Source organism: Chanodichthys erythropterus, chromosome 3 (assembly GCF_024489055.1).
Source record: "Chanodichthys erythropterus isolate Z2021 chromosome 3, ASM2448905v1, whole genome shotgun sequence".
In the NCBI taxonomy this organism is placed as follows: Eukaryota; Metazoa; Chordata; class Actinopteri; order Cypriniformes; family Xenocyprididae; genus Chanodichthys; species Chanodichthys erythropterus.
In genome coordinates this window covers 42,517,739-42,539,442 of record NC_090223.1, presented here as the reverse complement: position 1 = coordinate 42,539,442, position 21,704 = coordinate 42,517,739, and the positions used below count along the sequence as shown (strand labels likewise).

The following is a 21,704-nucleotide window of genomic DNA, read 5'->3' as shown; positions in this document are numbered from 1 at the left end:
GCTCTGTTCTAACTGGTTGAACGAGGGTGTGGGTGTGGTCTGCACCTGAATGTGAAGATGAAAAGCATGAGCAGCATGCAGAAGGTTGCCACATTGTCCATGGTCTTCATCAGCACCACCAGCTGTCTGCGCAGTGCAGGGAGGAAGCGCACCAGTTTGAGTACACGCAGGAGACGAAATGTCCGCAGCACTGAAAGACCCCCATCCGCCTGCCCTATGATCTCCCACACACTGCCACCAAAACACATGGTTATATTTAATAGTTTTAAAAAGTTAATAGTTTTAAAAACAGTTTTTTAAAAAAATCATCACCTCAAGAATGCTTATGTTTGCTTACAAGCAATTGACAAGAAGCTCTGCTGAAATTTCATACTATCTTTCACAACAGCACCTGGGTAGCTGATGCAAAATGTCCATGGATTTTTTAAAATCAATTTAGTTTAGGTATTTAGGCACAAAGTTTAGGTATATTTAATGTAATTTATTTAAAGCCTTTTGTTAGGTTTCATTTAATCACGAAAATGAAACCTTTCATAATATTTGTATTATTTTACTAAAATATTTTATTATCCACTATTATTCAAAAGTTTGGGGTCAATAAGATTTTGTTGTTGTTTTAAGAAATATACTGATAGTAATACTTTTATTCGTACTTTTGTGAGATGAGCAAAATGAGAAAAACAGTGCAAACTAGAATTAGATTATATTAAACCTGCACTAATTAAATATGTTAAACAACACAAATATACTTTATGTATTTAATCTCACTTTATTAACCAAAGTCTTTGCTGCTGACCTTCCATGATGATCCAATTCAACCATATTAATAAGCAAAAATTACTTTAGATAAACATCACATTTGTGTTTCAATTTTACTTTACAGGTGAGAATTTCCTTCAGCCTGAGGCTTATTCCTTTCACTAAGAGTGTGAAAGGGCCTTTACATTTGCCAAAAATAGAATAACATTTTGTTATTAAAAAAAAACAAACAAGCAAGCCCGGCCAGATAAGTAAAAGTAACGCAAAAGTAAGGTAAGTATTGCAATAAGTTACTTTTTTATGGAGTAACGCAATATTATATATATAGTAATGCATTACTTGTAAAAATAACTTTCCCCAACACGGCTGATATGAAATGAAGAAATAAGAAATAATTACATGTTTCTTGAGCAGCAAATCATCATATTGTAATGATTTTTGAAGGATCATGTGACACTGAAGTCTGTAGTAATGATGCTGAAAATTCAGCTTTGAGATCACAGGAATAAATTACATTTTAAATTATTTAAAATTAGAAAAGTTATTTTAAAATATCACTGTTATTAATGTAATGAATTTTTAATCAAATAAATGCAGCTTTGATGAGCAAAATCATTAAAAACTTGTTTGTAGCGAGAGAACAAAAGTAGTGTATATCTGATAAGTATTTTTTCCTTTTTTCATATAAAATAATTTAACATATAATTCCCTGCTGAAAAATCCAGCATTGCTGGTCACAAGCATAAGGTATTTTTTGCATGCTGGTTTGCATGGGATGCTGGTCATGGGTAGTGGAAGGACCAGCTACAGCAGCTCAGTTTTTCTGGAGAGCAGCATGGATATGTAGGTCAACCAGCTAGACCACCACTATACCAGTTTTAACCAGCACGGATGCTGGTTTATGGATTTTTCAGCAGGGATATAGATATAGATATATCATAGATCTTACCTTATGACTACAATTATCCCATCAAAGATATTGTAGGGGTTCTTGATATAGCCGAAGGTACCAAAGGCCAGCAGTTTAAAAAGCATTTCCAGGACAAACATGCTAGTGAAGACGATGTTGCTGATCTCCAGAATATGTGTCAGCTCCTGGGGCTGTGAGAGGAAACAGAGCCACACCTCATTACCTTCTGCAGGCCAAAATCATGCCAAGATACTGCTGGGAATACAACATGTGAGTGACCTTAATCACTGACCCTTATAATGGCACCTTCACACACCTTTACGCTCACAACATCACATGAAACGCCTGAGAGTGGGAGTCTGTGAGTGCTGTATATACAGTAATACAGAGAACTGCAAAACTATTGAGCACATTCAAATGATAAATGGAGCGTTTATGTAACAGTACCTCTGGGCGAAATGATAAAGATATTTCAGCACACTTACAAAGCAATTACAATTGTTCAGTTTTACACAACAGCTCCAGTGCTGAGCCGGGATAAGCAAAATCAAAACCAAAGCATTATAAGCTTTTTTATTGAGAGCAAAGCAACACAGATCAATCAGACGGACAGTACCTCTAAAATCTGTCCATCATAAGCAGTTTCAGGGCCAGAGAATTAGTCTCCTTAAATTTGCTGATGCAGACTGTGACTGAAGAATTACCACTGCACTCTTCAGTTCTTTAGCACAGTGCAAATCAATAAACACATTCTAAAGGAAGCATAAATGATATGAGCCTCTTAGTTCTGCAGCCCATTACAAGAGCCGCCATCCTCAGCATTCACCTGGATACTGTTCACATTAACACGCTAAAATCAATATGTCAAACTGTTGGACAATCAAAACTGAACAATGGTAAACTGAAAGTCATTGCGTTGAACACTACTTTTAGAAAGATAAAAAAAAGTGTACATTAAAGGATTAGTTCACTTTCAAATTAAATTTTCCTGATAATTTACTCACCCCCATGTCATCCAAGATGTCCATGTCCTTCTTTCTTCAGTCGAAAAGAAATTAAGGTTTTTGATGAAAACATCAAATGATCGGTCATTTTCGAAAAAAAATGTAAATGTTTAAAAACAAATGATCGCCTTCCAAGTGCTTCCGCCAAAACCGCACTCTCATTTCGGAAGAATACGAAAGTGTGGTTTTGGCGGAAGCACTTGGAAGGCGATCATTTGTTTTTATAAAGCACATAAATTTACATTTTTTCCGAAAAGGACCGATTTTTTCGCTAGATAAGACCCTTATTCCTCGTCTGGTATCATTTAAAGCCCTTTGAAGCTGCACTGAAACTGTAATTTCGACCTTCAACTGTTTGGAGGCCATTGAAGTCCACTATAAAGGAGAAAAATCCTAGAATGTTTTCATAAAAAACCTTAATTTCTTTTCAACTGAAGAAAAAAAAGACATGAACATCTTGGATGACATGGGGCTGAGTAAATTATCAGGAAAAATTTATTTGAAAGTGAACTAATCCTATAAGGTTTCACTGCTTCACTCTCTCACCTTCTTGGTGCTTTTACAGACACATACAACTGCATTAATGCATATCATGACATAACTAGGGATGCACCGATCCGATATTCCGATCGGTATCGGCTCCGATACTGCCATTTTTGCCGGATCGGGTATCGGCCTGAGTGGACCGATCCAAATCCGATACTGTGCGTGTACTATTCTGTTATTGTTAAGCTCCACAAAAGGCACAAAAACATTAAAAAAAGCACCATAAAGTTTCTGTGCACTATATTCCAAGTGTTCTGAAGAGATTCCATAGTTTAATTTGAGGTACAGATAAATATTTAAGTCATTAAATGAAAGTTCACGTAAATGCCTCCCTCCGCTGCGGCAGTCAGTCATTCTCCATTCAGCATTCAGACTGCGTGTCGCGTTCGGTTACGACAGTCAACACAATGAAACTCTCTCCAAGATGAATCAATGTTTCTATTATTATACTTCATCAAGATTCCGGTAATACAATACGCATCAATATATCTTCACTTTGTGCTTTGAACTTTTCAATGCGGCGCGCTGTAACTCCATGATGCTTCAAGCGCATCATTCTGCACACGGGATGCGCATAAGCGCTTTGTGCAGCTCTGTATGGGAGCCGTTAATATTATAATACTTTTGCACAATGAACGATTGTTAATAGCATTTTTTTCGTTCTGTCCTATCTTTCATATGTTGCTGCATCATTTTGATTTTTTTATTTTAATGTTAAGACATTTATTAGCTTCGCATTTTCATATTTATTCACAAACGTATAGGATAAACAAATAGGCCTAAGCTATGCATTTATTTATATTATGAAAAGAAGATAAAGACTGCATCACTTCTCAGTTTTCATCTTGAACACTTTTTGAGGATCATGAGTGAACGCGATCATCTGTTCCTCTTTACTACTTTACAGAAGGAAATAAATATATATGAAAAATCAAAGAATAGGTTGAAAGTTGCAGTAGCTTACCGAAATCTGTATCACGTCAGTTCAATCAGTGTTGTAAACAATGTCACGTATACCTCAGAAAAGCCATTCGTTGACCATAAACTTATACACAAATCCGCCGCGAACTCTATGGGCGCCGCCATCTTGCCTACCGCCATTACTGCGTGCCTGCGAAGTGTGACGGTGTGACACTTGCCGGTGCCCTTTAATGACATTTCAATTAAAGCGCATCCTGCTCATTAAAGAAAATGTCTGGTGAAAGGGAACATGGGTAGATGATGTCAGGCAATGGCCAAAACTTACCGATAAAGGTAATTTATTGACAACATAATGTAATAATGTAAAAATGTAATGTAATTAAGAAGTGTATTAATTGATGACAACAATAAAACCGAACACTGTAATTACTAGCTGTGTTGCTAATATGTTCAAAAGCTTCACAAGTTTCAAATAATTATTAGGCCATCCTTAAAAATATTCTTGTTTGCCATAACCCGACCGACCCTGTCAATTTAGGACCGACCCAATTAATTATTTTTCCCCCTTTTAGTCCGACTGACTTGCCGATTGTAATTGCGTTAAGACCCAGGGATTTTTTTTTTTACTCTTCAAACAGCTAATACAAATGCAATAAAATGTGAGACACACGCAATTGACGCTTTTCACACGCTCTCACGCCACATATCCATTTTCTCACGCACAAAAAAAATCACGAAGAGGACAGAGAGACCGACAGACTAGACAGAGCAGGTTACTTATGATAGAAAAAAAAAATCCCAGCTCTCAGATTCTGTCAATTTTATTACGAAATTCAAACAATAAATACCGTTTTGGTGCTTGTAATGTGACGTGCTAGAAATACAGATTAAAAAATATTATAACATCGGACAACGTATAATGTTATGTTCTTGTAAACATGTTTTTCAAAATGGATTTATGTATTCACACTTACCTTCGTCTGAGGTAAATCTCTCAGAAATGACCGAACGCTGTCAGCCCCTCACACAGAACCTGTTTTGGCTGATATGTGTACTGTATTACATCTTTATTATATTTTTACTTATATCATTAAATAAAGTTGTTATTATAATAAAAAAAAACATTATATTTAAATTGTTATTTTTAAATATTACTGCAAGCTGATAGGGCTCTCTGTATGTTTACAGCATTAAGTTAGGTGTGTTGTTTTTTTCTTGAGAAAAATTAATGCCTACCTTGTGTAGCCTACCTAATATTTATCCAAATGAGTCAATATTAAATCAAATCACAATAATAATTAAATAATAATAATTGAATAATTGAATTAAAATAATAAAAAAAGTGTAGCTTACCAGAAATTGTAGCCTACCATGTAAACATTGTAACGTCACTAAACCTAATAAAATTCAGCTTAGTTACTAAAATGTTTTGACAATCACAATACACTTATTGTGATGCAATAATAAAAATATTTACATTTTTTTACGACCTACCGACCATTTTTTTGGGCTGTTACGGCAAACCAAAATATTTTAAGGATGGCCTTAGCCACGACCAGTTGTAGCAATAAAATACATGTTCTTACAGGTATTCAAGATTATTTTATTAATCATCTGGCATGCAATGAGCCATCTCGGTTATGTGTTTCATCCACTTTTGACGCACATGGGCAGTCAATGTGCAACAAAGGTTCGTGGATTACACAAACGGTTTTATTCCAGGCCTGTAGTTTTGTGCTGTTGTTAAAACAACCAACCACACAACACGCTCTTCCCGGCATCACTGGACAGCATACGAACTAAAAAAACTATATAGCCAACATCTACTACAGCCTACGGGACCAGCACGCTACTTCTGCTACAAGGCACGCAGTAATGGCGGCGCTGCTTTACTTCCGTGTTTCGCCGGATTTGTCTATTGTCAGCAGCAAGAAAAATAAAACAAACTATTTAAAACAAAACGGATTAGAAACTTAATTATGCAAGCATAAGTATTATAATATATAATAAAATGGACAAACTGGGTACATGTAATCAAACGCATCGTTTTCATTTTGTTCTGGAGACTGAACTCGCGCTCTGCTGCCACACTGGAGCGCGCTCACCACCTACTGGACAGGGGTGGGAATTACAGTTACAAGCAACATCAGCCTCAGTAATCAGTCAAAATGACGGACAGGCTGCAGATTTTTTCCGTCACTGCTAAAAAAAATTCCATCAATGACGGAAAATTTTCGATTAACGCGACCTTTGAGATTATATATTATATACACGCCACACTACCGCCGGTGACACTCCACGATCGCGGTGGCGCGGTTGTCATGCCGACCGTCACAGCCCTATGTGAGATTAGGTAATTTAGCACTTTTCTTATTACTTGAAGATCGGATCGGTATTGGCCGATACTGAATCCCAGGTATTGGAATCGGAAGCGAAAAAGGTGGATCGGTGCATCCCTAGACATAACTACAAACAATACAGTATTTATTAATCTACTCTCTTAAAAGAAAAAGCATATAGAAACTCTAAGGCAGAGCTTCCCAAACTTCAGAGTGGTAAGGCCCCCCCAAAAACATAGCAAAAGCTCCACGACCCCCCAGTTAGGTCTGTTATTGGGTTTTTGTCATCCTCTGCTCCACCGTGGCATTATTGAATTGACCAACTGTGAATTCCTGCTAAGCAACTGACGTCAGTTTAAAATAAGTAATGTATCTCACCTCGCTATAATGTGAAAAAATAATGTTTTTATATGTTTTATGTTTGTGTAATAAGGAGGGAAGAAATCACATTTCAGAACAATTAGAATATTTTAATTTTTTTAATTATTTTAATATCTTGATTTAGCCTATCCACGGCCCCCCTGCAATACCGCTACGGCCCACCGGGGGGCCGCGGCCCACAGTTTGGGAAGCACTGCTCTAGGGTGTATATTGAACCCTGCTGGTCCTTTTTTAAAGAGTGTGTAATTTCTACATATAAAATTAAATTAGAATTAATGTATTATGAGCAAACATAAATGAACAAAGAACAATAATACCATATAAATCAACACAATCTAGATTTATAAATATTAATAAATGAATAAATGCTGTAAATGGTTGTTCATTGTTAGTTCATAATTCCTACTACCGAATGCTAACAAATGAAACCTTATTGTTAATTGTTACCAATTAAATATTAAATTATCTATACCTATCTCATAACTGAACAAGTTTGAAACAAACCTTTGCAAGTATAAACCCATGTCCTGTAAATAACTGAAGTAAAACTGTGCTGACAGGTCACCACTAGGGGGCTCCACAACCTCTGGTGCCTGCATTGATCTACATACATTAATCAATGTACTTCATGAATATTTATATGCCACTTCCCCAGACTGCGTGTTACCCAGGAACAACAGATTAGCAAAGGATTAGTAAAAGAATAATAAAAATCCTTTCATTATACCATCTTCTACTGCAATGTTAGATTAGACAAGCATTTTCAGCCTTACAGGCATCAATATTTCGTTCTAAACAATCTTAGCATCACAGATTTTGTAGGCTATTTAGTATCGAAGGGAACAAGAATAAACAAAACCTAGAATATTTGCTAAAACAAGCTAGCAGTGTCAACATAAAACAGATGGTAGTCACATTTTCGGTGGGTAAATTTCCATTTAAAGCTTACAATTTATGCAACATATATACATAAACAGATGTGCTTGTGTTGTGTCGAACAGGTTGCTTTGTGAATCATTATTCCAGCAGCGGACACCACCTCAGGTGCCAAGATTGTTGAAGTGTGTTAACTATAATTTGACTTGAAATAAAAATATAATGCTAATTTGCCAGAACAACTCTGAAGCAAAAGATTCGAAAACATACCATGGGGCAAAAACATTGTTTGGTGTAATTTTCCTCAAAGTGAGACACATGCTATTATGCAGTGGCATAGCCTGAGCTCAGTCGTGATGAATTCTAAATGTAATCTTCCAGCCTGTGCATAATTTTTTCCAACAAAATGAAGTATAATTTTTCCAGTCACAGAGAGGATCAGTGCATTTCTAGTTTGAAGGTACTGAACAATTGTGTTCTGACATGTTGTCTGTGATCCCTCTTCCCTAGACCCTCTTGCTAATCCCCCCACAACAAGACCAGGGATGGTTCACAAGCTAACAAACTTACAAACAAACAAATGAAAACACTAGGGCTTTTCACACTTGAAATAGTTAAAGGATTAGTTTACTCCAGAATTAAATTTTCCTGATAATTCACTCACTCCCTTGTCATCCAAGATGTTCAAGGGTTAGTTCACAAAAAAAATGAGAATACTGTAATTTATTACTCACCCTCATGTCGTTCTACACCTGGAAGACCTTCGTTCATCTTCAGAACACAAATTGGGATATTTTTGATGAAATCCGATGGCTCAGTGCGGCCTCTATTGCCAGCATTGCACTGAACCTCTCAAGAACCAGAAAGCTACTAAAGACATATTTAAAACATATTATAACATATAAGACATATTCAAAACACTGCTTCATGAAGGTTCGAAGCTTTCTGAATCTTCTGTTTCGAATCAGTGGTTCGGAGCACCAAAGTCACGTGATTTCAGTAAACTAGGCTTTGTTTTCACGATCCAAACCACTGATTCATAAAGTTTCGTAGCTTCATGAAGCAGTGTTTTGAAATCGCCCATCACTAGATATTGTTGAAAAGTCGTTATTTTGTTTTTTTGGTGCACAAAAAGTATTCTCGTCGCTTTATAATATTAAGGTTGAACCACTGTAGTCACATTAACTGATTTAAATATGTCTTTAGTAGCTTTCTGGGCATCTGAAAGTGTTAATTATCTTGCTGTCAATGGAGGCCTCAAATAATTATGTAAATTTAGGTCTGTTTTTCATGTTTCTCAGATTTGGAATATAGCATATGGACTATTTTTTTTTATAATACTTTTATACTGCTTTTGGGTGATTTTTAAAGCCCCTTTTTCATGTCCTTATAACATCAGGTTGAGTAAATGATGACATTTTTTATTTTTGACTGAACCATTTACACTACACACAGAAAGAATATCCATCCCAGCTTTCCTGAAAATGGTCTGCCTGAGTGCAAAGCTACAAATTCCCTTCAAGCACATTCGCTGGACAGAGCAGTGGAAAAGCAATGATAGTGAAAATGCATGTTGGGACACTGGGCTTTCAGTGGTGGCAACATGGCAGACTAAAGGAGAGTGATGTTTCCAGAGGGAGTCGGCCACTGCAACCTTTTTTGACCCCATCCTCCATTATATCCCATTATGCATAGCACACATTCCCCACTTCTTTATGCACCTCTGAGTGCAGGACAACTCAGAAAGTGTAAAAAGAAAGTAAAACTAGAACACTGTCACTTTTGCAGCTATTTGAGATAATGCTCATCATTTTACAGCTCTAAACCATTCAGTGACCAGAACAATCTCAAGATAAACACGTCATGATGTGTTTGACAGAAACATGCGCGATGATGATGATGAGTTCTGAATCATAAATGAATGTCTATTTTACATCCTGTAATGGGTCATTATTTCTTTTAAAGTGTATAAGTGTAAAAGTTTTTTTTTTTTTTACTCTTCAAACAACTAATACAAAAGCAATAAAATAATATTAATTATATTTTGGTAAGTATTTTAAATAGTCTAGGCCTACATACAAACGAAGGCTACGTTCTTTCTTTTAAATAAAAACAGTCATCTATGCGCCTCCGTCTCCACACACAAATAAACTCCGCTTTTGTTCGTAACCACTCCCTCCTCAAGCCCGAGCTGGCCCGCTTTGGACCAAAGTATTCGGCAGGCCGAAAAACCCGGGCCGTTGGCCCCGAGGAAGCCCCGATGAGGCACGATCAAGCCCCGGAAGTGACAGTGGAAACGCGACTGGCCCTGGCACGCACTAGCACGCCCGCTTTAGGCCTTATAGTGGAAACACGGCTGCGCCCGAAGGCACGGGTTGAAAGACCCAGTCAGTGACGTCACTATATGCTAATTTGTTTAAATTCATACCTACGTGATCACCATCAAATGAATTGTACCTTCTTTTTTTTTTTTTTTTTTACATTGAAACTTATATATACAGCTATGGAAAAAATTAAGAGACCACTTAACATTGATTTCTGAACTTGGAGTGGTCTCTTAAGTTTTTCCATAGCTGTATATAGACCAACCTACCGACCCCTTTTTTTTTTTTTTTTTTACTGTTACTGCAAACCAAAATATTTTTAAGGATGGCCTCACTAGTAGCAGCAAGTAGAATTGCAGTTTGTTAGAGCAGCTCGACTGGACTGGGATCATGTACTGTATTTATTTATATAGCATTTTATATACTACAGATTGTTTCAAACTAGCTTCACAGTATACAGGAGATACAAACTCGATTCCAAAAAAGTTGGGACACTGTACAAATTGTTAATAAAAACAGAATGCAATGATGTGGAAGTTTCAAATTTCAATATTTTATTCAGAATACAACATAGATGACATATCAAATGTTTAAACTGAGAAAATGTATCATTTTAAGGGAAAAATAAGTTTTAAATTTCATGGCATCAACACATCTCAAAAAAGTTGGGACAAGGCCATGTTTACCACTGTGTGGCATCCCCTCTTCTTTTTATAACAGTCTGCAAATGTCTGGGGATTGAGGAGACAAGTTGCTCAAGTTTAGGAATAGGAATGTTGTCCCATTCTTGTCTAATACAGGCTTCTAGTTGCTCAACTGTCTTAGGTCTTCTTTGTCGCATCTTCCTCTTTATGATGCACCAAATGTTTTCTATGGGTGAAAGATCTGGACTGCAGGCTGGCTATTTCAGTACCCGGATCCTTCTACGCAGCCATGATGTAGTATTTGATGCAGTATGTGGTCTGGCATTGTCATGTTGGAAAATGCAAGGTCTTTCCTGAAAGAGACAACATCTGGATGGGAGCATATGTTGTTCTAGAACTTGGATATACCTTTCAGCATTGATGGTGCCTTTCCAGATGTGCAAGCTGCCCATGCCACATGCACTCATGCAACACCATACCATCAGAGATGCAGGCTTCTGAACTGAGCGCTGATAACAACTTGGGTTGTCCTTGTCCTCTTTAGTCCGGATGACATGGCGTCCCAGTTTTCCAAAAAGCACTTCAAATTTTGATTCGTCTGACCACAGAACAGTTTTCCACTCTGCCACAGTCCATTTTAAATGAGCCTTGGCCCAGAGAAAACGCCTGCGCTTCTGGACCATGTTTAGATATGGCTTCTTTTTTGACCTATAGAGTTTTAGCCGGCAACGGCAAATGGCACGGTGGATTGTGTTCACCAACAATGTTTTCTGGAAGTATTCCTGTGCCCATGTTGTGATTTCCATTACAGTAGCATTCTTGTATGTGATGCAGTGCCGTCTAAGGGCCCGAAGACCATGGGCATCCAGTATGGTTTTCCGGCCTTGACCCTTACGCACAGAGATTGTTCCAGATTCTCTGAATCTTTGGATGATATTATGCACTGTAGATGATGATTAACTTCAAACTCTTTGCAATTTTTCTCAGAGAAACTCCTTTCTGATATTGCTTCACTATTTTTCACCGCAGCATTGGGGGAATTGGTAATCCTCTGCCTATCTTGACTTCTGAGACACTGCCACTCTGAGAGGCTCTTTTTATACCCAATCATGTTCCCAACTGACCTAATAAGTTGCAAATTGGTCCTCCAGCTGTTCCTTATATGTACATTTAACTTTTCCGGCCTTTTTGGGAATGTGTAGCTCTCATGAAATCCAAAATGAGCGAATATTTGGCATGACATTTCAAAATGTCTCACTTTCAACATTTGATATGTTATCTATGTTCTATTGTGAATAAAATATAAGTTTATGAGATTTGTAAATTATTGCATTCCTTTTTATTCACAATTTGTACAGTGTCCCAACTTTTTTGGAAATTGGATTTGTATTATTTAGCTCAATTCAGTGGACATAACACTATTTAACCAACTAATGGAAGATGGAGAGCGTGTTTGAAACAGTACTTGTTTTTTCATAATTAAAACAGTATATTGGTAATAATCACAATTTTGCTGTAACTAACTCATTCTCTGCAATGTGACAAATTAATTTTTAAACATACTGTATAATACGTTCTCAGCCTTAGAGGTAATGAATATGTCTATCATTTATCAAAGTAAAATTACTGTATGTGCAGTCGAGATAGATGTGCATCTATCTTCGGTGAGGGGGTGAAAAGTGTCGTAGGCTCAGTGGAGTGACTTTGACTGATGCAGTAATGAAGACTGTCAGTGGCCCCATGTAAATCCGATTAGGTGGCTGATTGACTCGAGCGTGTGGAGACTCTGCTGAGTTGCTGATCTTTCTCCCCACTATGCTAAGAGCAATCAGTACATAGATCAATGCAGCCAGCCTTATCTCATTACTGTAATCCTCCCTCAATTACTATAGTGACAATTTATTCCTATAGCTGACAGTACTGAACAAACACCAACTGTATAGATAAAACTTGAGTTCCCTTTCGATACTCTCACTCATACTGCGTATGGGGAAAAGCTCCTTTTTCCTCCTTGCTGAAGCCTTTTACAGTAGCGCAGTGAAAACTTTTGGCTCAAAGGAATGAAACCCTTTGCGCCAATGACGGCGCGGTGTAGTCGCGCGAGCCAATGGCGAAATAGCGCGCCAACAAGCACGCCAAAACGGGCGTGGCTTATGGCTATATAAGCTGGCATTTCGCCGTTGGATTCAGTTCTCTCTCCTTCAGCGATGATCTACGCTTTGCTGGATCCTGCTGATCGCCTTCGCCGCTGGAAGGAGCTCTTTACGCCGTGGAAGAGGCCCCGCAGAGGACATCTGAATCCGGCACCGGTGGGAAAACTGCCGCCCAGAGCGCTGCTCTCACCGCCCGCCGTGAGCTTCCGGTTTCGCTTTTAGCGAGTCTCCTGCTGCCATCCGGCGAGCGTTTTCCAACGCACCGCCGCGGCTTCAGAGCTTCCGTTCGCGGCTTATACCACTCTAAAAGAGCAGTTTTTACGGTGGCGGCGTCCCAGTATGCCACGCCACGCCTGTGGCACCTGCAGAGCCCCTCTGCAGGACGACGACGGCCATGGTGAGTGCGTTGGATGTCTGGCCCCACGCTGACGCCGCGCTCACCGAGACTTCATGCCCGCACTGCGAGTGCATGAGTCTCGCTTCTCTCCGCGCTCGGATCGCTTTCTTTGCTTAAAGCGCTTCCGCCTCCACGTCTTCTTCCTCCCGCAAGCCAGCAAGGAAAAGACAGCGAGGCAAAGGAGTTCAGCGCTCGGAGATGGGAGAGCTTACGCTGGCCCAGCGCCCGCCGACCTCTCCCTCTTCTGTGAGAGAGCCGTCCCCCGTCCTCTTCGCATGCCCAGAGCAGCGTCCCTCAGCGAAAACGAGTGACCTCATCTCCTTCGGCAGCTCGGAGGATGAGCAGCCCGACGACTCAATGTCGCTTGCGGCATCTGAAGCGGAGTAGTGGGTTGGCGACGAAGAGCCCGCCCCCCTGCTGTCACTAGAGCCCATTGACTCCAGGCCTGGATTGGACGCCGAGCTCATCCGTATCCTTTCCAAGGCCGTCGAGGAGCTCGACTTGGAATGGGCCACACCTGAAGAGCCGACTCGCAGCAGGCTGGACGAGTGGTTTCTGTCGGCGCCCCGCCAGACCCCTTGCCAGCGATCTGCGCCCTTCTTCCCCGAGGTCCACTCAGAGCTCATGAAGTCCTGGCTCACCCCTTACTCCACCTCGATTGACGGCTCCCCTGAGAAGGGCTATGAACAGATGCCGCCGCTCGACGAAGCCGTGGCCGCTCACCTCTGCCCGCCCGCTGCCGTGGGCTGGAAGAGCAAGAGGGCCCTTCCCTCTAAGCCCTGCCGTACGACCTCCGCCATTGCCGGCCGAGCGTACTCCTCCGCAGTCTTCCGTGACCTCCGCAGCGCCACCAACCTGACCCTGCGCACCACGAAGACCGGGGCCCAGGCCATAGGCAGGTCCATGGTCAAGCCTGCCCCCTCCGCATCACAGCCAGCGCCACCCAAGGAGCAGCGCCTACGGGCCCGCCCAGCGAAACGCTCCACGCTCCCGAGACGCCAGGGTCCCCGCCCTAAGATAGTGCTGGACCCAACGCCTCCGGCATCTTCCTGATCACGCAGGAAGAAAGAGGAAGGGGTTAGGTCTCGCCACGGCCGGACCGCCCCAAAAGCTCGCTCGCTTACATTCCCGACCACCTCTCTTAGTTCCGGGTGCTGGAATTCATTGGGTTATGTCGCCTGGGCCCACAATGACTGCGCCCACACAAACCACCGTTCTAATGGCGAACCCAATATTTTTACATTACCAAAAAGAGAGCAAATTTCCTCATCCTATAATGACGGTGCAAAGACCCCTGCACAGCGGTCTGTCACCGGACGCTATTCAACCCCTGGCCACACGGGTCGAGGCCTGGCAAGCCATCCCCGGAGTGTCACAGTGGGTCATCAGGACTATATCCAACGGCTACTCCCTACAGTTCGCCCGCAGACCGCCGCGCTTCGGTGTGGTCACCACTTCGGTCAAAATGGACGACGCTCATGTCCTCCGCGCAGAAATGACGTCTCTGCTACAAAAGGGAGCCATAAAAATCGTTCCCCCCGCAGGGAGCGAGTCGGGCTTCTACAGCCGCTACTTTGTTGTCCCCAAGAAAGATATCGGTCTCAGACCCATCTTAGACTTAAGACTTCTGAACCTCTCCCTCATGAGATGGAAGTTCAGAATGTTGACATTGAAGCAGATCCTTGCGCAAATACTCCCTGGGGACTGGTTCTTCTCACTGGACCTGAAGGATGCGTACTTCCACATCCAAATAGCCCCTCGCCACAGGCCTTTCTTGAGATTCGCCTTCGAGGGTGTGGCTTTTCAATACAAGGTCCTGCTCTTCGGGCGGTCTCTAGCTCCCCGCACGTTTACCAAGTGCATGGACTCGGCGCTTCTCCCTCTAAGGAAGATGAGGATCCGAATATCCGAATTTTGAATTACCTCGACGACTGGCTCGTACTGGCCCAGTCTCATACAGAGATAGAACACCACAGATCCGTGCTCCTCAGCCACCTTCAGTGCCTGGGACTCAGGGTCAATTTTGCCAAGAGCTCACTGCTCCCCAGCCAGCGTATATCACATTCCTGGGTGCAGTCTTCGACTCAGTCCGCTTGAGGGCTGTAGTCTCTCCAGAGAGTCTCTCCTGACGATTCAGAAGCTCTCGGCATCAGTCAGGAACAATGCCCATTACCCTCTGAAGACTTTCCAGAGGATGTTAGGGCTGATGGCTTCCGCCTCCCCAGTACTGCAGCTCGGCCTCCTATGAATGCGGCCTCTGCAACACTGGCTGAAACTCTGTTCCAATACATGCTTGGCGGCACGGCCGCTTCCTTATCAGGGTCAATCAGGCCTGCGTTACAGGCCCTGAGACCTTGGATGAACCCCAGCTGGTTCAAGCATGGAGTCCCCCTTCAGGCGGTAACAAGAAGGAAGGTGCTTTCGACGGACGCCTCCAACACGGGTTGGGGCGCCGTTTTCGAGGGCAGACCAGCCTTCGGCTTGTGGAGTCATGAGCAGAGCCATCTGCACATCAACTGCCTCAAGATGCTGGCAGTAGAGCATGCCCTGAACTCTTTTCAGGTGTCCCTGAAAGGACACCACGCCCTAGTCCAGTCGGACAGCATGACGGTCGTGTCGTATATAAACCACCAAGAAGGTCTTTCGTCCAGCCGCCTTTGCGCCCTGACAAAGCGCATCCTTGAATGGGCAACGCCCAGGTTGCGGTCGCTCAAAGCGACTCACATTCCTGGCAAGTTCGAACCTTGGGGCAGACATGCTATTGCGGAGCAATGTCCCCTCAGACGAGTGGATGCTCCACCCTCAAACGGTACGAAAGATTTGGGAGATCTTCGGGAAGGCAGAGGTCGACCTCTTCGCCTCAGAAGACAACTCTCACTGCCCAACCTTCTTTTCAAAACAGACGGATGCCCTGGCCCAGGCTCCTCCTTTATGCTTTTCCCCCCAATCACAATGATCCCTTGCATGATCAGACGAATCAGGGAGGAACCTGGTCCTCAGAGCTGTTCAGGCTCTCCATGAGAACAATGGCCTATCCCCCTGAGAAGAGACCTTCTCTCTCAGGTGAACGGGACAATCTGGCACCCCCAGCCCCAGCTGTGGGCTCTGCACCTATGGTCCCATGATGGGAGCCGCTAAGGCCCAATCCCAATTCTACCCCTTTCCCCTTCGTTTAGCGCGTTCACGTGAAGGGGTAGGGGTGTCCCAATTCTCATTTGGTTGGAGGGGAAGGGGTAGGGGGAAGGGCCAGGTAGCCCTTCAAACAAAGATTTTTCGGGACCACACTTCAGACAAAGGGGTATGATAAATTTCAAACATGGCCAACCAAGCGAGCAGAGACCCATAAATGTAAGTATTTTTTTACGGTAAACAGTATTTTAGTAATGAATAATCACTTGTTTTATGTTGCCTTTAATCTTGTGTTCATGTATACGGTTATGTTCTCCGAAAACAGATTTGTTAAAATCGCTATGAAAACAGTTCGCTAATGTTTTTTACTTTATGATAGTTCCACAACATATTTTTTTATATTTTATTGAAACCCGCATTGATTTGACAACAAATTCAAATCTGGTGGCAGCTAACATGTCTTTTTGCCGCATGCCTGATTAATGTATCGTTCTGTTGTGGTTACGTCCATAAATACGTGTACGTTACATGATATAAACAAAAAGTGCATTCAGTTTGCATGCTTATTCATCAGTATTGTATGTTCTGTATCAACCAGGGACTCCTGTGGAAACACGCAGGCTCGTCTCCTTTGTCTTATGCGAAGAACTGAAGACAAATGCAAAAAAAATAGCTGTCGCCCAAGCAACAGAGATCACTACAGCTATCGATGGCATCTTAAAAAACACCGCACCAACAAACAATTTTTTGAGCGCGACCCTTTTTATTAACGAGACCCATAAGCATATACAACTATGTAGCTAAACAAGCCAAAACGAATGATTAAAAACAAAACTGAAGGTAAACCTGCATTGCTCTCATAGTGGTTAACGTTACCTCTCTCTTTTGGTGAAGTGGAGCAGCTGCTCTTGCTACTCTTTTAACAGTATTATATTTTTTATAATGAACAAGCTGCGATGTCACGTTTCCACTGCTTTGTTGTGTGTGCGCGGGCGCGATCAAACAGCTGTCTTTGCAGGGGACTTGCCTCATCATCATGGCAACGGTTCGTGGCCAGGTCAGATTACGTCAGAGTTTGTTGCCGTCTGTTGTAAAACTGTTCACACCACGCAGACATTCCACGACCTGACAAACGGCGATTAAACATGTTCAGTCGGGTGAAAACCGACTCCGACCAACGGCAACAGGGGTAGCACACCGATCCAACAAACTCCAACAGACTAGTGTTGTTGGTGCGGTGTTAATTGGCCTTTAGAAGTGTGTGATAAACATCGGCGCATCTATGACGTAGGAGCTAGCGACGACTTATGATGACGTGTAACGGTAGTGGTGTACCATTTCTTAGGGGAATATTTTCAGCCCTACCCCTTGACACTCTGTTTCAAGGGGCAAGGGGAAGGGGTAGGCGTAGGGGTAAGGGCAAGGGGAAGGGGTATAAAATAGAATTGGGATTGGGCCTAAGCCTCCCCGGGAACATTTTACATACCATTTCTCAGGCTAGAGCTCCGTCCACCAAGTCTTTGTTGACTGGTGCTGTGGTGATGTATCCCAGATACTGTATTTCCTCCAAGAGCGGCTGGATAGCGGTCTCACCCCTTCCACGCTTAAAGTCTACGTTGCAGCCATTGGAGTGTTTCTCGCACCTATCGCTGGCCAGATGGTGGGCAGAAACGGCCTCGTTGTCCGTTTCCTAAGAGGCGCTAGGTGGCTTAATCCCCCTAGACCACTTACCGTTCCCTCTTGGGACCTTTCCACTGTCGCACAAAAAAAATCAGATTTATAAAACCATGCTTAAGCCAGAACCGGCGCACGAATCCCTTTCTGAATCCCAGTCAGCGGAAGATTGTGCGTACGTGCATCTCCACCCTGTCTCCTCCCCGAAATAACCATATATGGAGCTTACGACGCCTAGTTTTACTATGCATAACCTCATCTGCATATTTCCATACACGTTCCCAACCACATGACACCATGGTTAACACCGTCAAAGGTACAAGACATTGGATAATGTTAGATATGGACTATAAATGCCATTTGTGCCACACATTATATTGATAAAGATCATCTAATATCCTCTTTATGTTTTAGAATATATAAAAATATCCATAAAAACAAAATTGTATAAAATACTTCAGATAAAGGTTTTAGGATAGAGTTGATTCATTCATTTCCACTGGCCAGATAGTATTTTAATAGTTTTAAACAATTCAAATCAAATTTATGCAGTTTTGCTGATGAGGTAAACATATCATTTAGGAAGTTTATAGGCTATTTTAGTGGAAACAGATCGGACTACTTATTTATTGCAGTGTAAATACAATGTCTGACTCGGCGCGTCACTGACAAAGTATTTTAAAAAGAAAACATGCAAATCTTACCGTTTTCCTCAAAATATATCCTTCAAATGGTAATTGTTTGAAGATCCTTCACACAACATCAACACCTCCTGCAGCTGTAGTTGTACAGTAAGATATTATCATTGGACCTATTCAAACTGGACAACGGACCGTTCGACCACCGAATCCAGCAGTGTCTTCCATAATATCGAAGTTAAGTGTGCATCACTGATCGTCATTCTTGAAAAAATATTTTGTCATAACATCTGCAGTTTAGTTTAAAGAGGAATTATTGTGCTCCCAGCGCTCCTCGCTGTCATAAAACAGCGTGTCACTGGAAAAGTGATCGAAAGTAGCACATCTACTATCTAAATTCATATCACTTTGTCTCCAGAATGTGCGTACGCACGGCTCAAAGTTTGCTTAAAGGTGCACACATTCTCCCGTCAAGTTTGTTTTTATAGATCACAACCTTTGCGCGGGAACTGGCGTATGCACGCTTCCAGCACCATTTTGCGCATACACACGCTTTATAAATGAGACCCCTGCACTGCCCCATAAGAGTAAGAGCCCACTTCACTAGAGGCATGGCCTCATTCTGGGCGTGGTCTAGTGGCGTTTCTCTCAAAGACATCTGTGAGGCGGCCGGCTGGTCCTTGCCGTCCACTTTTGTCAGATTTTATAACTTGGACATCCCGACCTTACATGCTCGGGTCCTCTCAGTGTGAAAAGACAGCCTCCCTGAGCACTGTCATCACGCTCTCAGGGGCCTCCCAGCCCCTGTGTCCAGGGTTCGACGGCTTTCAGCCCTTCACATATCCTCTGGGCCCCTCGGCGCTCAAGTTATGTTTTGTCGTTCCCTGTCGCGGCACGCCGTGATTGTATTCGTTCCCCATACACAGTATGAGTGAGAGTATCGAAAGGGAACGTACTCTGTTACGTACGTAACCTCGGTTCCCTGAGATACGGGAACGAGTACTGCGTATTATACCGTGCCCCGACACTGCGGCTCAGTATCGTCGCTTCAGTAGAGCTAAAACTGAATTCAACGGCAAAACGCTGGCTTATACAGCCATAAGCCACGCTCGTTTTGGCGGGCTTGTTGGCGTGCTATTCCGCTATTGACTCGCGCGACTACGCCACACCGTCATTAGCTCAAAGAGTTTCATTTCTTTGAGCCAATAGACGTGCAGTTTTCACTGCGCTATTTTAAAAGGCTTCAGCAAGGAGGAAAAAGGAGCTTTTCCCCATACGCAGTACTCGTTCCCATATCTCAGGGAACCGAGGTTACGTACGTAACCAAGTACGATATTTGATTTCAAATAAACAGCAGTTACTCAGTAAACAACCCGTCTAACACAACATACACAGTTTAAAAGGGATAGTTCACCCCAAAATTAAAATATCCTCATGTCAGTAACAAAACAGTTGATGGTCCCCATTGACTTTAATAGTATTTTTTTCTATACTATGGAAGGCCCATTTTAACCGTTTGGTTATCCATATTCTTCAAAATTCTTTCTTTTGTGTTCAGCAGATGAAAAAAAAATTCATACATGTTTGGAACAACAGGGTGAGTAAATGATGACAATTTAAATTTTTGGGTGAACTATCCGTTTAACTATAGGCAATCTCTTTCCTTAAGCAATTACATTTTTTGTCTTTTATTTAATGCATTTGGTCACTCCACAGGCGCTGCATGCAATGTCAGGAGTAACAACTGCAGATTCTGAATTACCTGCAGTGAGTCTGACATAATGAATCCACTAACATGACACAGCGAATGCCGGTGATAAACAAACACTCGTGTTCCAATACTCGTGCACAAGTTTTGGGAGGCGTTCCCTCGAAATGAGCTGTGAAAGAGGGGGGTTGTTCTTATGCATGCGCTCATTTAAAATACTCACAGTCTTTGGTTTTTCAGTCATTGAAAACATCCTCTATAGCACCTTTAACTGTCTGTAAAGCACAGACATTAGTCACACAATCACATTTTCTTCCACCTAAAAAAGTAGTCCCTTCTCAAAAGGCACAAATAACAAGCATTTTACTGAAAAATTCATGTTAATTCTTTAAAATGAATCAAAAAATCTCTATGCAAGGATGTCTCTAAACCCAAAAATCACCATAACAAATGTCTGCTAACTATTTTCACATCTTCTGCTTCTGAAATAAGGATAAAAAGAGCCCTATTTCATGTCTTAGGTTAATTAGAGAACATTAACTGTTCTTTAAAGTAACATAACGATTAAAGATTTAACTTCAGAAGCAGATGTGCTATCTCGGCCCCACATTGGTATTCAACAAGCCACGCTTTAGTCAAAGAGCAACCAATCAATCATATATAATCACACATAATTAAATGCAAGATAAAAGGGTTTGTTCAGATCTATTATTAGCTTACTTACCTCCTATTGTGAATATTGCTTTTATAATGATGTAAAGTCAAGGTGCAGCTGAACCTTATTTCAACCAGAGCAGCTAAACATTGTTAAAAGGCAGTTTGCAGAGTGATTGGTGTTGAAATAAAGTACAAATATTTATCACATGCCCTTTATTCAACAGACTTTATGCAATGAACTTCGCATGAACAAACAGGAAAACAGGTCTCATTGTACCTGTTTGTCGGAGAAAGTGTTAAAGGATTAGTTCACATTAAATGAAAATTACCCCAAGATTTTCTCACCCTCAAGCCATCCTAGGGGTATATGACTTTCTTTTTTCTGATGAACACAATCAGAGTTTTATTAATAAATAATAAAGCATCAAAGCTTTATAATGGCAGTGAACGGGACCAATGAGTATGAAGCTCAAGAAAGTGCATCCATCCATCATAAATGTGTACTCCACACGTCTCCGGGGGGTTAATAAAGGCCTTCTGAAGTGAAGCGATGCGTTTGTGTAAAAAAAAAAAAAAAAAAAAAAAAGATTCCTACACCTTCCCTATTCAAATTACGAAAAAAAATTAACTAATGCATATTTATA

The 21,704-nt window shown here is 41.7% G+C and overlaps 1 protein-coding gene across 2 annotated transcripts in view; it reads right to left on the bottom strand.

Moving 5' to 3' along the window:
• cacna1ha (calcium channel, voltage-dependent, T type, alpha 1H subunit a) overlaps positions 1-21,704 on the bottom strand; it is an 89,496-nt gene that overhangs the window by 28,134 nt on the left and 39,658 nt on the right. For both annotated transcript variants that reach the window (XM_067382370.1, XM_067382371.1), the window contains exons 9-10: positions 1,709-1,860; positions 46-231 (exon numbers count right to left, since the gene is read on the bottom strand). In XM_067382370.1, the coding sequence (XP_067238471.1) occupies positions 46-231; positions 1,709-1,860 (338 nt within the window). The remainder of the gene's footprint in view (positions 1-45; positions 232-1,708; positions 1,861-21,704) is intronic.